Genomic DNA, 15,377 nt, shown 5'->3' with positions numbered 1-15,377 from the left:
TCTCTGCCTCTTCAAAGAAAAACACCTTCACAAGATTTGCCAACAGTTTCTCCTTTTTAAGATTTTCTATCATTCTTCAATTTTTAAGTTAGTGGGTGAGCAGTTTCTGAGTCTAGATTATCATGGTTTGCACAGGATTATGCTATATGTACCTTAACCATCATGTACAGCACAAAAAAAAAAGAAAAAAAAAGAAAGTAAATTCAATTATAAACTGAACATGTATAAGAATCATAAGCAGTACTTACTTCCAGCTGAAGACATCCAGCTAAATAGTGACATCATGCACATGCACCATACACCAACATCTGACACAGAGGCTAAGCAGTTTTACTCTAAAAAGAGATAAGGGAACAGAAGGGTAGGAAGGCTACACCCAAGCTATAGCAAATTAGCAAAACTATACCAAACACAGCAACTTTTATAGTTACCATAAAAAACAACTGGTAAAAAAAAAAGTTCTAGTAAAAAAAATGCAGTCATCTGAAGTTACTCTGATAGTAACTAATCAACTTGATTTTCTATAAATTAACAGATCTGCTCTAGTGTTTTCTTAGCTGCATATTCTAGAAAATAAAGACTGATAAACTTTTACAAAATAGAATCTTTCAAAGCACGCAAAATTAAGAACAAAGACGAAACAATTTCTACCAGTAATATGCAATAATACAGATTATCAAAAAAGTAAAATTATAACTGAAGAACAAACTTGGAGTGTTGGTTAGGATGCTGCACTCTGTAAAATCAGCTACAGTAATTTCATAGATGCTTGGCCTAACATTTCCCTTCTGCCCCTTCTAAGCAAAATCCGACAAACGCTTACCTTATATCAGCGCAAACAGCAGTGAGAAGGAAGAGCAATCTCATATCAAAGTACTTGACAACATGGGGCAGGTCTGGATCCTTAAAAGTTTTCAAACGACACATCAACCCAGGGATGCAGGAGTTGACACAGCACATGCGCTGGATTGCTTTACTGTTGTATACGAGATTACTCAAACACTTCTGTGCTTCAGTAACCACTGAAAATACAAAAATATTTGCAGATGTAAAAAAAGACAAAACACCGATTCGAGGATTAAGTAGAAAAAACAAATATGGTATGGTCCCCAATTATGTGAGAATTTATCGATCCATGGCCTCGCAGAATTGGAAATTCACAGATTTTGAAACACTTACCTTATGGGAATAATTCCATTAGGGCCAAGGGAAACAGCAACTTACCCAGTCAAACTTTTTTTATACTACCCATTTTCAATACTTTCTATGTACTATACTGTAATTTTTTCTAATACGAAATTGTTCTTATGGATAAATAAACCATTAAAAAAGTTTTAATAACTTGAAAAAGTTTAAAATTACACACAGGATGGTGAAAACTCCCACATGTAAACAATGCCACCATTGGGTGCAAGTGTACTGTACGATACAGTTATTTCCTTTAAAAAATTTTTGGATGGAATTTCCTCTACCTATCCTCTGCCAAAAAACCTCCAAACTCCTCTATTTCATCCTCCGTGAAGAGTTCTTCTGCTGAAGGAAGGCTTTGTGAACTGTTTCAAGTGCTGGAATCATGCATGTCTTCACTCCCGTTAGGCATAACAAACTTGGTTATGAGTGCCTGTCTCAGTTTCTTTGTCCACTACGTTCACTATGTAATCGTGTTCATATAATTTACGATAAAAAAATAACTAATGACAATTCAAAATTTGATATGAAATTACAATTTCTTAAAAAGAAATTAAAGAAAAGTCAAAATTTAACACAAAATGACAGTTTCTTGAAAAGTTTAGATTGAACAATTCTCTCTCTCTCTCTCTCTCTCTCTCTCTCTCTCTCTCTCTCTCTCTCTCTCTCTCTCTCTCTCTCTCTCTCTCTCTCTGTGTTAATTATACTTTTACTAGTCATTTTCATCAAAACCTATTTCAACAATAGAAAAAAATAAATTATCAAATCTGCATGATGCGGATGATCAGAATATACTTCGCAGATCTGAATAATACATATGGCGATGATGACACTGATCATTCATACACACTGCGCTATGACGTCACAAATGCACGAGGAGAGCCTTCCGTCTTAGTTAATGGCTGAGCAGGAAATCTTTCTCTCACATTCCCCCTTGGAGGAGTAATAATTTTTTCCCCTCCAAGCATTCCCCACCCCCCCCACCCCTTCTCTCAAGATACCAGCAAACCTCGACACATTTAAATTACTTGAAAAGACAATAGATTTGACATGTTCTGCATTGCATGACTCGTAGACTTTGAACAGTTTCGCAGGTACAGAAAATCTCTTTTTGAGAACTAGCAACCGCATAAAAGGGGAATCGCACAATTCGAACACACATAATTCGGGACCGGACTGTATATCATATTTAAGTTTTCTTTCAGATGATGGAAGACATGGAATGCCATTAGCAAAGTACGAATACAGTACGTACCATACAATATACGTACAGGCAGTCTCCGGTTATCGGCAGGGTTTCTGTTCTCAGCAGGGTGCTGATAACCTAAAACTGCTATGAATTGAAACTCAGTCGTTTATAGCACTTATGGCGCCAAGTTTTGGTTAATGTCTCCTCTCTTAGGTGTGTTATGGCACCATAACTCTCTTATTAACACCTTATGGCACCAATAACCGAAGCTCGACCCGTTATGGCGCTATAAATTGCCGATTTTATGACTAGACAAGTGCCATAAAACCAGGTCACCATTTTCCAAGACCACCGATAACCAGGGACTGCCTGTATACCCAAAGGAAGCAAATGTACGAATAAGGGACCTGAAGGGGACTCATCTTACCATTGACCCACTCTGAATATTTTTCCTGTAACAATTAAATTCCTGACACAAATTTCTTCATTCAATCTTCCTCCATATGGCCCTTCATTTGCAAGTTAATTGTTTTCCTTAGATGAGCCTCCAATTTTCAATTTCATAAACACACTACAGTTTAGTCTCCAAATTGAAATGCCTTAACTCTCAGTCTTTAGGCCTAACAATTGCTTTTGATATAAAGTATGTATATGTTAATAGAAAAAACTTGAAAAGACATGAAAGATATGAGTTGAGGCCGCCACTCAAACAACTGTCTATCTGTACAAAACAGAAATCGGAGAAAAACGCAATTGAAGTTGTGCAATGTTTACATTATCATATTTCCATTAATATTTATGCCATGACATCATTCTCTTTTTCAAAATGAAGCTAAAAGCATGCTCTATACAAATATATGTAAATATTATCTATCCAAACTGTACCTCAAACAACACCATAACTGTAAAATACCAAAGTCTGAGAAAAGTACAATAATAGTTTGTCAACATTGGAATGACAAATATTATCACATTTATCATTCTTGTTACTCTCACTCTCCCTAGATTATGAATGCGAAAAACATATTTTATTTACAATTTCTGAACACTAGTATAGAGGAAGAGTTGCTGAATTCGAAAGTATTTATAACTCAAAATCCGAAAATTTGCAGATAGACGGTTGTTCGAGTGACGGCCTCAATTCTAATTTATTTCTATTACTCTTTTACTATACCTACCCTACTCTCTCTTGCACAGATGGTGCATAAAGAATAACCTCTCTGTAGCATTGCATATTTTTAAAAGATTTGTTAGGTACTGAGGAAAAACTCGCGATGACCATTCTTAAATACAAACAAAGAATCTCTTCCCTGCCCATTTCTAACAGTTTTGTTTCGTTGATAAAATGAATACATCTACCTTAGGCATTATAATTATTGAATTAATGACATCAATCTATCAGAAATTTGGGTTACTGTGCATAACAACTCTATTTAAACCCCAACTGCTGCCATACAAGCCCAATTGATGCTCCCCATTATTTCAGGTTTTGTAGCATTTGGAGCAAAAAATGAAAAATAAACTAGAAACTTCTAGTTAATCTCAAATCATCTTAAAAAATTGAAAAAGGATGAAAATATAATTTTTAAAAAATCTAGATAGTATTTCAAATATGTTTACCTTCATAATTAATCTGTTGATTGAGACGTTCCAATGCTTCCTCCTCTGGAACCAGACCTGCTAGTTTCACTATGTAAGACAACCTTTCACTGTCAATAACATTATTAAGAGAGGACTCATCACGGCTGAAAACAGAAAGAAGTATTTTTAGTCTCCTTGCCTATTCTAAATTGATATAAAATCTGACATTTCTTATGCAAACATAAGCATTTGATGTCTAGGCCAGTCTACGACACTCCTGATTGGCTGTTGATAAGCCAATCACAGTGCTGGAAACTCTCAGTCTCTCTCGAGAGTTCACATAAGTACGATCCCTGTTCCACCTCTCCTGAGGGCTATGTCTTTCAAAAGTATCCCTAAGGAGAGGTGGAACAAACATCCTGCCTATGTGAACACTTGAGAGAGACTGAGTTTCCAGCCCTGTGGTTGGCTTATCAACAGCCAATCAGGAGCGTCATAAGGGACTGGCCTAGACATCAAATGCACGGTTGATGTGAATCCACTATAGTAATAAGTTCTTAAATATTTTTCACAGGACAAACAAAATCACAGAATACAGTCCATAAACACTATAAAAATCAAATGTCATTTAGGAGAAAAAAATTACTATTTTCCTGACAGAATGCAGAATGTTAATGAGAGACACAACACAAAGCCACAAAAAAAATTTCCAAAATATTCAAAGTAGCATCTCAGCTTAACAGATGCTTTAGGATATGGCATTCTAATAAGTAAACAAGTAAAATATGCACTGAAGACACTTCGGTGCAATCAAGTTTTCTGTACAGGGTATAATGCTTTACTCTCAGTCATGGCCCATGAAATTCTCAGCCATGGCCCAGTGGTGGCCTGTGTTGTTGACACCGCTGGACGCATGATCATGGCTAACTTTAACATAAAATAAAATAAAAACTACTAGGGACAGAGGGCTGCAATTTGGTATGTTTAGTGATTGGAGGGTGGATGATCAACATGCCTATTTGCAGCCATCTAGCTTCAGAAGTTTTCAAGATCTGTGGGGCAGAAAAAGTGAGGATGGACAGACAAATAGCCATCTCAATTTTTTTTTCCTTTTACAGAAAACTAAAAAGTCTGCTAAATACCAATACCAAAGACCTTTCATTATAGCCTGTACATGAATAATTTCAAGATATCTTGTAGCTTAGAATAATTCCACAGTCCTTAAACTAAACTAACCTGTGCTTTACACAACTTTCAGTTTAACATATCTACTTTAAAATGTACGTATCTCATAAATTAACATAGCAAAAAAAATCATAATAATGTAGCTGATATACATGCAGAAGTCTATTAATTTGAAGTTGCTTTAACAGAAAACACTAAGGTTTCTCAGTATTAACCCTTAATGGGTGGATACACTCATATGAGTAATAATGACAGGTTTTGAGTGGTGGACTGACTACCTCCTTGTAACCAGCAATATTATGTGGCAATTTGGAGAAATCAGGTGGGAAAGAGATTCCATTACTTCAATGACCCACAAATTTACTATTGGCAACTTTTAGACTGGCTCAGCACGCTGATTCTATGCATCTCATGATTCAATTGTGTACTAGACTTCAGGGGGATATATAGTGCCTCTCTTTCTCACATGACATCTTTTTATATATTTACTCATAAATATACCCAGCGGTTGCTGATGGTTTTAGTTCTTATCTTTTATCATAGTATGTCAGTTACAATTGTAATTTTGCAAAGAAAAGTCCAAAAAATTAGAAAAAACATGTATAATCCAAAAAAAGTTACTGCATCTTCGATCTCAGTGAACTTACTTGAATATTTTAATACAAATATACTCAGAATTTGTTACAAATTTTAGTTCTTATTTTTTATGATATTGTGTGAGCTATAATTATAAGTTTGCCAAAATAAAATAAAATCAATTAATGGAAAAAACATGTATCTTGGTAAAATCTATGAGTGTCTTGTAAAAGAGACCCCACAGCAGTTATTTTCAACTTCTTATGGAAGGTAAGAAGAATTTTCTAGAATTTTTTTTTCTTACACATGTGCATTTCATCCTCTTTCCATTGACATGTTTTTTCTAAAAAAAAAGAAAAAAAAACACACACACACACACACATGCAGCACCCCAGACCAGGCAAACTTTGAGGTCGACCAATCTGAGAAAAAAACAAATCAATGGAAAGAAGATAAGTAAATGCACACAGTGTAAGAAATTTTTTTTTTTAATTTTCCCTTCCTTCCATGAAAAGTTGAAAGACTCAATACAAACCCTTGTGGGTTCTCTTTTACAAGCCAATCATAAATTTTACCAAGTTATACATGTGTTTACTAATAAATAATTTGACTTTATTTGGTAAAATTATAATTACAGCCCATACAATATAAAAACAATTATTAACTAAAATAAAAAACAAATTCTGAGTACAGGCAATCCCCAGTTATTGGTGATCCAGTTTTATGGGGCTTGACTAGTGCCAATTTCTGGTTATCAGTGCCGATAATAGAGTATTGGAGCCGATACATACTTAACAGAGACTCCATTACCCAAAGGCAGTACATGTCACCTTGAAGTAAAGTCGTACACAACTAAGTCATGAACTGCCTAGAATCGGTGAGCTGAGTAAGTCTAAAAGTTGCCATTAGTGAATTTATGGGCTATAGAAGTAATGGAACATCTTTCCCGCCAGATTCCCCCAAAATCCATGGCATGTAATATTGATGCTCACCATGAGTGAATCTGTCGACCACCCAAAACCTATTATGTATTGCTATTCATGAGGGTATCCACCCATTAAGGGTTAAATTAGCTGACCTCAAAGTTTGCCCAGTCTGGGGTGCTGTATACGTTATTTTCAACCTGGCCCTTAAAGGTTAAACAGTCAAGAAACATTACATTCATAATTATCCAAGTACAGTACGTATTGGTAATGTTGAGCATTAACTGACTGGATGTTACACTACATCCTTCATAAGTACAACATTACATCCTTCACAAGTACAACATTACTACATCCTTCCGAACTAAAACTTCTTACAGTTTCTTCTGAAGATGAAAAAAGAAACCCACTAGGTTACTGGGTATAAATTGTTTACGTGTAAGTCTTTGCGCCTTCTGGAACTTCTTGTTGTGCTTTCATTTATACAATGGTTGTCCTGGTTTCCATTCTCTTAAGAGTTGTTAATCTCCTCCTGTCGTTCTGAACTTCTGATATCCAGATCTGATGGTCAATGGGATCATCCCTCGTGGTAGGTGAGTGGTCACCACTGGTCTGTTGGGCAGAAAACTTATTCTTCAGGCCAGAAGTCAATCTTAGCTTCTTTTAATATTAAAGTTCGGCTTATGGGATCTTCCGAGATAAAACCTTTGGTTCCTTCTATCACTTTAATCTCTCTGATGAGTGCTCCTTCCACTTCCCTCCTATGACAACCATCATATAAATGACAGCCCAACAAGAAGTTTCACAAGACTGCTGGGCCTTGACCCAGTCTGATCACTTTCACATCTCTTGAAAAAGAGCCACAGTTAGGGCCTGAAAGTACTCAAATTTTAAGTAAAATACTATGTAAATACTTACAAGTATACATTCATAAGTATAAATTTGTAGTTGTTGCATTTTTCATTGAACTAAAACTGGTGGTCAAAATATACTCTTTTATAAATTCTGCATTACTGAGCTACCCTTATTTCAAATTTCTCTCTCAGCAAACATATACTACTTGTGTCTCCCTGATGTTCCTCGTTGGACGGGTGGTTTTCACGCTCTGCTACCAATCCGGTGGACCGAAGTTCAATTCTCGGCGCGGCCAACGTGGAATCAGAGGAATGTATTTCTGGTGATAGAAATTCATTTCTCAATATAATGTGGTTCGGATCCCACAATAAGCTGTAGGTTTTGTTGCTAGGTGATCAATTGGTTCCTAGTTATGTAAAAATATCTAATCCTTGGGGCCAGCCCTAGGAGAGCTGTTAATCAGCTCAGTGCTCTGGTAAAACTAAGATATACTTAACTTTGTGTCTTCCAGATATCTTTCTCTCAGCAGTTAAAAGACCTTATCCATGCTGCTGAAAGTATATTTTGGTCCCTCTTTTCTGTAGTGCGTACTACTGAATTTTAATAGATGCAGATGCCACTTACAGTGTATGTTGTAGGATGCAGTGTAATAGGTACTGAAGGTTCTTGCAATGTCCTTTGGTTCCCAGCTCCATTGCTTTCTGCTTTGTATGTTGCCTTCATTGATCCTCATTAGCTGACCCACTACTCCTACTTTACCTTCCTCCAATATAATCTCCCGTTTAAGAAAAATTTTTAAAATCCCTATGAGGGCCTAGAATTGTTATGCTACTCTAACCATCATTAATAATATTCACTGTTTCAATGGCATTCAATGGGTATAGAATCTTCTCTGCAAGTTGCACCCTTCTTTGCAATATCATGTATACAGGCAGTCCCCGTTTATTGGCGGACTCTGTTAATGGTATCTAGTTTTATTAGTGCCATAAATTCAGCAATGTATGGCGCCATAATGGGCCAAGTTTCGGTTATCAGCGTCATAAGGTGCCGATAATAGAGTTATGGCACCATAATATACCTAACAGTGGTGCCATTAACCGAAACTTGGCGCCATAAGTCACCGAGTTTCCATTAATGAAGGTTTTTGCTTTTCAGCACCTTGCCGAGAATGGAACCACCCCCCCTTCCCCCCTCTAAATTGGAGACTGCCTGTAGTGGTACAGTATTCTGTTTCCAAGTCATAGAATTTTAATGATGGTTCTAGATTTGGTTTCTTAAGAAAAAAATACTATATTAAAAATCTAATACTATAGTCTGTCCAGAATGTCATGAAACATAGAGTAAGTTTCCAACATTGCCGCTTTGCACCAGTTTCATTCATTAAATCTCACTTAAGGCAAAAAAATACAGTGTAGATTTGGCATACACTTGACCATATCTCTCACTGTCTCAAGTCAGGAAAGTTAAGTAGCTTATCACTTTTGGTCTGATACCCAAGTGTGACGGTTTATGATGGAAGGGGCTTCCCACATGAGCAATTAAGTACTCAGACATGAGAAGTCATATTCAATGTCCACAAGTACTGTTTCAGGGAGAGAGAAAAAAAAATTGTCATACATGGTTTTAACAAGAAAGGCAACTGAGCAATAGAGAAGTATGATATATCGAATACGTAAGGAAGGGAAAGACAGCTTAGAAGAAAATGAAGCTCCCATTTCTAACATAAAGAAAAAGAAAAGACCACCAACTGTAACCAACTTTTAACCAACTTTTGTGTGTGACTGGAAAGATTCTGATTATGGGATTATAAAGGAAATTTTACGCCCGTATTAAAGGACCCAGAATGGAAGGATGCTGGGATTAGCTTGAGCCAGATTAAAAGTCTTGAGGAAGTTTGACAACGTTGGAAACCTTCTCGATGTTTCAAGAAATTCTAGACAGAATATGTTACAAATTCTCACAAATGTTTGGTTCTAATGCTACATGCAAACAAATTTTACTTTTGTAAAATTTTCCCTTGCACAGTATATTTTTATAAAGATTATTTTTAATTATTCACAAAAGCTAAAATATTCTTGAGAACCTTCCCCAGCAAGACTGAAAAAACTTCCAAGGCATTAATTGGCAATACGTATATCAAATTAAACTAGTATTCTTTATAATTACAGGCCTATCTACTAATCTCAAATCTTTGTCTGAAAATGTTCAGTATATACATATGAAACCAGGAATTTAATATCACATGCTACTTTTCCATAAAATTATCACAACAGGGTATTCCTACCTCTTGCTAATAATTATTTATAAAAAACATGACATTTTTATAGAAATGATATTGTTATGATACAATAAAGTTTTATGCATACTTACCTGGCAGGTATATATATAGCTTATACTCTTGTCGCACTGGCAGAATTTCAAAACTCGCGGCAACCGCTAGTACACTGGTAGTTCAGGTGATCGCCACCCCGTTCCCGTGGCGCTGGTGCTCGGAACCATTCCCATTTTCGTCAGATTTTCTCTGAACCCTGTCTCCTGAGGGGAGGAGGGTGGGAATTTAATTATATATACCTGCCAGGTAAGTATGCATAAAACTTTATTGTATCATAACAATATAATTTTTATGCATGACACTTACCTGGCAGGTATATATATAGCTGACTGACACCATTTGGAGGTGGGTCAAAGACAGCAACATCGTCATAATTTAAAAATTAAATAATTTTTTCTGGGCTCAGTTCGTGTCGCTGCGCGAAATATCCTTTAATCCATTATTTCTAAGGTAAATGTACTAACACATACCAGAGAATAAATAAAATAAAGAAAAGGTCAGTACAACTGACTCGCTCACCCTCCAAGAGGGTGTCGGTATGAACACTATGGCGAGTGAGACCACTACCACGAACCGCTTGCCAATAGAAATCTCCCACTACAAAATCCCCACAAGAGGGGAGCCGACCCACAGAGTGGGCAGCAACTACTACTACTCCATCCCATGCTGCCGACTGCTGCGCCTCTGGTGGCCATCCTTTTCAGTTAGCGCACAGCGTATACACGTGCCCTTTTTTGCTCTGTGTTTTTGTGCCCTTTTTTACTGGATTTATTCATCATGGAGCGTACAGCCATCGCAGCAGCTAAGTTAAGTAATCAGTGATTATTGCTATTTGGTTTTTTCCGGCCTTGAGTCAGTATTTGCCGTTTTTTAGGTATAAATACGAGCTCTAGGTCGGAAGCATGGCAGCATGGTTCTGCCTCGTGGCGGGTTCGTTCTTGGTCTTCCATACCCAGAACCTTCCCTTACTTTATTACGCTCTGTTATTAGTTATCCAATTTATATTAAGGGTACAGCCTACGGGGTTTATGTCATGCATGCATGTCTTTTTCACCTTGCGTAGGCATCTTCCATCCAGACCCTAGCCACAGCTCTTAGTATCGGCCCCGGCTAGCTTTGAGTGGTAGACTTTCCTTCGGGTTAGTCGTACACTCCTGGATTTTTTCTCCTACTGTTTTATTTTCTTTCTTTACGTTTAGTGATTTTGTTTAATTATGTATTATGTTTTACGTTAGTGTACGGCGTCTGGCTTCACCTAGCCTAGGTTATGTCCTATTGGTCCCATATGCTTCCGCTCTTCAGTTCGGTTGCTTCTCTATAGCATCTCTCTGATCAGTCGGTTGTGTATCCTAGGCTTTATTGTTTCATTGTATCTCTTGTTACCGCTCCGTGGTCACTACGTGATCACGGAGCAGCCAGACGCCTGTCCAGTCATCTTTCCCTCCTCCCGCTCTTCCATAGGGCCGGGGGGAGGGTTGGTCTGCCCACGCTCGCTCCACATACCCGGGCCTGCCTCCCTCTCCCCCTAGGCGGAGGGAGTAGGGGGACGGGACAGACCCAGACTGGACTCGACCTCTCCAGCTTCTCGGTACGCTCGGATGGCTAAGGGGGGGGGACTGGCCTTTCCCCCCCTCCGTCGTTACTCCGTCGCTCCGTTGCTAGCGCGAGTCTGTTTGCCCTCTCGCCCTTTCCCACCTTACTGGGGCTCTTTATCTACCGGAGCTCCGGCATCCACGTGGAAAGGTGCTAGTTCACCCTGACGGGCGAACTGCGGCATACAGTTGGTCTCTACTAACCACTCCGTCGCGCTGATATCGCGACACACTCCGCCACGCACCGGACTTAGTCCGGTACGTTCTATGTTTATAGGTTTAAGATTAGTATTTAATTTAAACTATATTAAGTTTCATTTAAGCTACCTTAAACCTTCCCTCCATTGCATGCTCACTCCGGATCCCTCCGTGGTTATAGCCTATTCAGGCGGTAAGGGATGGGTTATGCCCGAAATTTTTTCGCGCTCCGGCATGCAGCGGAGTTCTTTTAACCTTTAGCCTGTAAGTGATATCTTTTAGGATGCTCATGTATCTTTTCACTTACAGACCACCAACTGTGAGCATCCGGGATGCAATGCCATGCTCCAGGACCCCTGTGGGCATGAAGTCTGCCGTGGAAAATCCCATGCTCCATGCGCGACTCCGCACGGGAACCTTCAAGTCTGGTTTCACGAGACCTGCACAATTTGCTATGATCTGGTGAGCCAGCTCTTAGACGGGGTAAGTATTTCCAACTCCGTTAGCCAATCCCTACAAGGTTATAGTTCTTAAGTTTAATTTTAATCTCTTATCTTAAACTTAAGCTAATTTTATATGGGATCTCGCATCCTCTATAATTTTAAGTTAACCTTTTACTTAAGTTTTAATTTTAAGTTTAATCTTAAAAAACTAACAAATACCCTCTCTTCCAGGCTCCCGCTGTTAGAGACACCGCACTGGCAACCCTGCGGGCCTGGGTCGGCGGTTTTGGGAAGAACGCCGCCAAGGGTCAGCCCTACATACTTGAGAAGAGGTTGGCGGTCCTGATCTTCCCCGGCGGCAAGTCAACGGGCTACGTCGACCCAGCAGAGGCGGCCCCGACTATTGCGGTAATTCAGCAGCAGCTCGCCGCTTCGTTGACTGAACCAGGCCAAGACATCTCGGTCGGAAAGTCGCGACACTGGACTTAAACATTGAACCGATGGTAGGTGTTGACGACCTGTTGGTCAAGGTGATAACGTTGACGCCCAAGGGCTTCCCTTGGGCGCCACTGGATCTCCTACTCCTGCAAACTCTCCAGCTTCCTTCCAAGGCTTTACAGGAGCTGAGCTTTATACTTCTCCTGATGCTTCTGTTAGACCTAAGGTCAAAGGACAAACGGTGGTTAAAACCTTGAGTAAGACGTCGTCGTCGTCTAAAAAGACGTCGTCGGCGTCAACATCTCGCAAGTCTCCGGCTACAAACCCCGGAGCAGAGAGGTCTAGAGCTTCTGGGTCCGGCTCCAAATCCTCAAGGAGTAGATCCTCCAAGGAGAGATCACACACTCCAGCGGAGTCAACCGTTTCTTTTCCACCCCCTTCCTTTGGTTCCTGTTCAGAGCTACCCGTCCACCTCCGCAGCAGCTCCGGCTTTGGATCCCAATGCTGGCCTGTTGCAACACATGGGGGATCTGGTTGGGTCTCTCAAGAACAGCATGGAACAGATGTTCAACCCGGTTGTCTGATAGGATCAACTCCCAGGATAACATTATCGCCGGACTAAGCCAAGCTCCGCTAGCTACTCCCCCACCTTTCGGCACAGGGATAGCTCAGCTGCCACCACATGACTCTCTGCCTCCGTTCACTATGAACAATCCCTGGAGAGTGGTGTCATACGCCCCCTTCCAAGACGGGCTTATTTCTATCGCGGTTAGTGTGGAACTCGAAGGATTGAGGACTTCGAGTTCTAACCCGGAAGATCTCCAACCGCCGTTCATCGGCTACGCCAGACTCACCGCCGCTGCCATGACGCGAGATGATAAGGTCCCTAAAGAGACAGTCCTCTATTCACGTGACCAGGCTCAAAGAGAATGGCTGGCTCAGGTGCTTAGAGGACATGGATTGTTCAAACACTAAAATACAGCCTTTTAAGAGTCCATTCACAATCTTCACAATGGAAGAGGGTACTCCGCTTCCTTTCCTTACAAAGATTGCTACGGTCACTATTCCAGCGGCCCAAAAGGGGGACTCGTTACCGCAGCTAAAGGAAGCGGACCCTACATCTCCTTTACTTCCCCTCAACCGGCAGAGTTGTGGGAAGACCTGCCCAACACTTTTTCTGCGGGCAAACTCAAACCAGACTGTGCTATGGAGCAGTTTGGTGAGAAGCTGCCTAGACTCCCAGACAGCCTCATTCAGGCAGAGTTTGATGCCAAGTCTAGGCTGGCCAGGTCCTCTCAACACCATGGCCATGACTGAGGTGGCTACCATTTCTTATGGTTCCGAGCCACTGTTCAAGCTGATCACCAAGTCACTGACTCAAACGGTGCAGTCTGACATGTTCGAGTTCGCCACAGCCAGAACAAACTGTCGGAAGCATGTCCTCCAGGAAGCAACTATTCGGCATGAACCGAATAAGTTGCTTTCATCAAAACATCTGGGGAGCAGACCTCTTCCCAGATGCAATGGTAAAGGAGGTCCATGCAGAGGCTACGAGGCTTAACCAAAGCCTTAAGGATCGTTGGGGTCTCACTGCAAAGAGACGCCAAGATCAAGCTGTCAGGGGTAAGGCTCAGAAGAAACCCAGACGTTTCCAGCCTTACCAAAAGAAACAGCAACGGTTTGCCCAGCCTGTTTCGGCTGTTCCCGTTGGTGCAGGCAGCCCAACCCTCTACCTCCAAGGCCCAATCACAGCCTATTTATGTGATTTCCCCCAGCCTCAACCTTCCACCTCTTACGCTGTCTCCCCAGCCTTCAACCAAGTGTTCGAAGGCCAGGCCTTTCAGCAGTATGACCGCTCGGGTAAGGGAGGCAGAGGTAAGCGATCCTTTCAATCCAGAGAGGATCGGGAGGGTCCCTTAATAGAGGAAAACACTTCAGGGGAGGCCGCGGAGGCTACCAACATCAATGAGGACTTCCAGGTAGGAGGGAGGCTGTTCTCTTCCGCCACCGGTGGGGATTCAGCAAATGGGCACAAAGCATTGTGTCGAAAGGCCTGGGTTGGAGTTGGGTGGCGAATCCGCCCCCACCCAGACCTTTCCGCCAACTTCCATCCAAAGAATTGACGGAGTATGCGGAGAGGAACCTCATTCAGAAAGGAAAGGCAAGCAATAGCGAGATCAACAGATTAAAGTTTCAAGGGCGCTTGTTCAGCGTTCCAAAGAAAGGCTCACAAAAAAGAAGGGTAACTCTTAGACTTGTCCCGTTTAAACTTGGCCATTCGCTGCGACAAGTTCAAGATGCTCACCATCTCGCAGGTGCGGACCTTACTTCCCCGTGGGGCGTCACCACCTCTATCGATCTTACAGACGCATATATCATATCCCTATTGCAAGACACTTTCGCCCGTATCTGGGCTTCAAGATAGGAGATCAGGCATTCTCCTTCAAGGTAGTTCCCTTCGGTCTCAACGTAGCACCCAGGGTGTTCACGAAGTTGGCGGAAGTGGTCGTCCAACAACTAAGATCGCAAGGGATTATGGTAGTAGCGTATTCCTCGATGATTGGCTAATTTGGGCTCCAACAGTCGAGGAATGTCACAAAGCAACACTGAAAGGGTAATCCGGCTTCTGGAATATCTAGGCTGTCAAGATAACAGGGACCAAATCAAGACTCACTCCGGAGTCAAACTTTCAGTGGCTGGGCATTCAATGGAATCTATCCTCCCATACTCTGTCGATTCCATCAGCCAAGAGGAAAGAAATAGCGAGTCAGTAAAGCAATTTCTAGGACACAAACTTGCTTCAAGGAGAACCCAGGAAAGGATTCTGGGTTCACTCCAGTTTGCATCAGTGACAAACATCTTGATGAAAGCCAAACT

At 40.8% G+C, this 15,377-nt stretch overlaps 1 protein-coding gene across 2 annotated transcripts in view; it reads right to left on the bottom strand.

Moving 5' to 3' along the window:
• The window catches only part of LOC135216093 (synembryn-A-like), a 108,359-nt gene that overhangs the window by 59,782 nt on the left and 33,200 nt on the right, over nt 1-15,377 (bottom strand). For both annotated transcript variants that reach the window (XM_064251116.1, XM_064251124.1), the window contains exons 3-4: nt 3,998-4,122; nt 824-1,022 (exon numbers count right to left, since the gene is read on the bottom strand). In XM_064251116.1, coding sequence (XP_064107186.1) covers nt 824-1,022; nt 3,998-4,122 — 324 coding nt within the window. The remainder of the gene's footprint in view (nt 1-823; nt 1,023-3,997; nt 4,123-15,377) is intronic.

This window comes from Macrobrachium nipponense, chromosome 19 (genome assembly GCF_015104395.2).
Source record: "Macrobrachium nipponense isolate FS-2020 chromosome 19, ASM1510439v2, whole genome shotgun sequence".
NCBI lineage: Eukaryota > Metazoa > Arthropoda > Malacostraca > Decapoda > Palaemonidae > Macrobrachium > Macrobrachium nipponense.
This window is presented reverse-complemented; position numbering and strand designations above follow the sequence as displayed.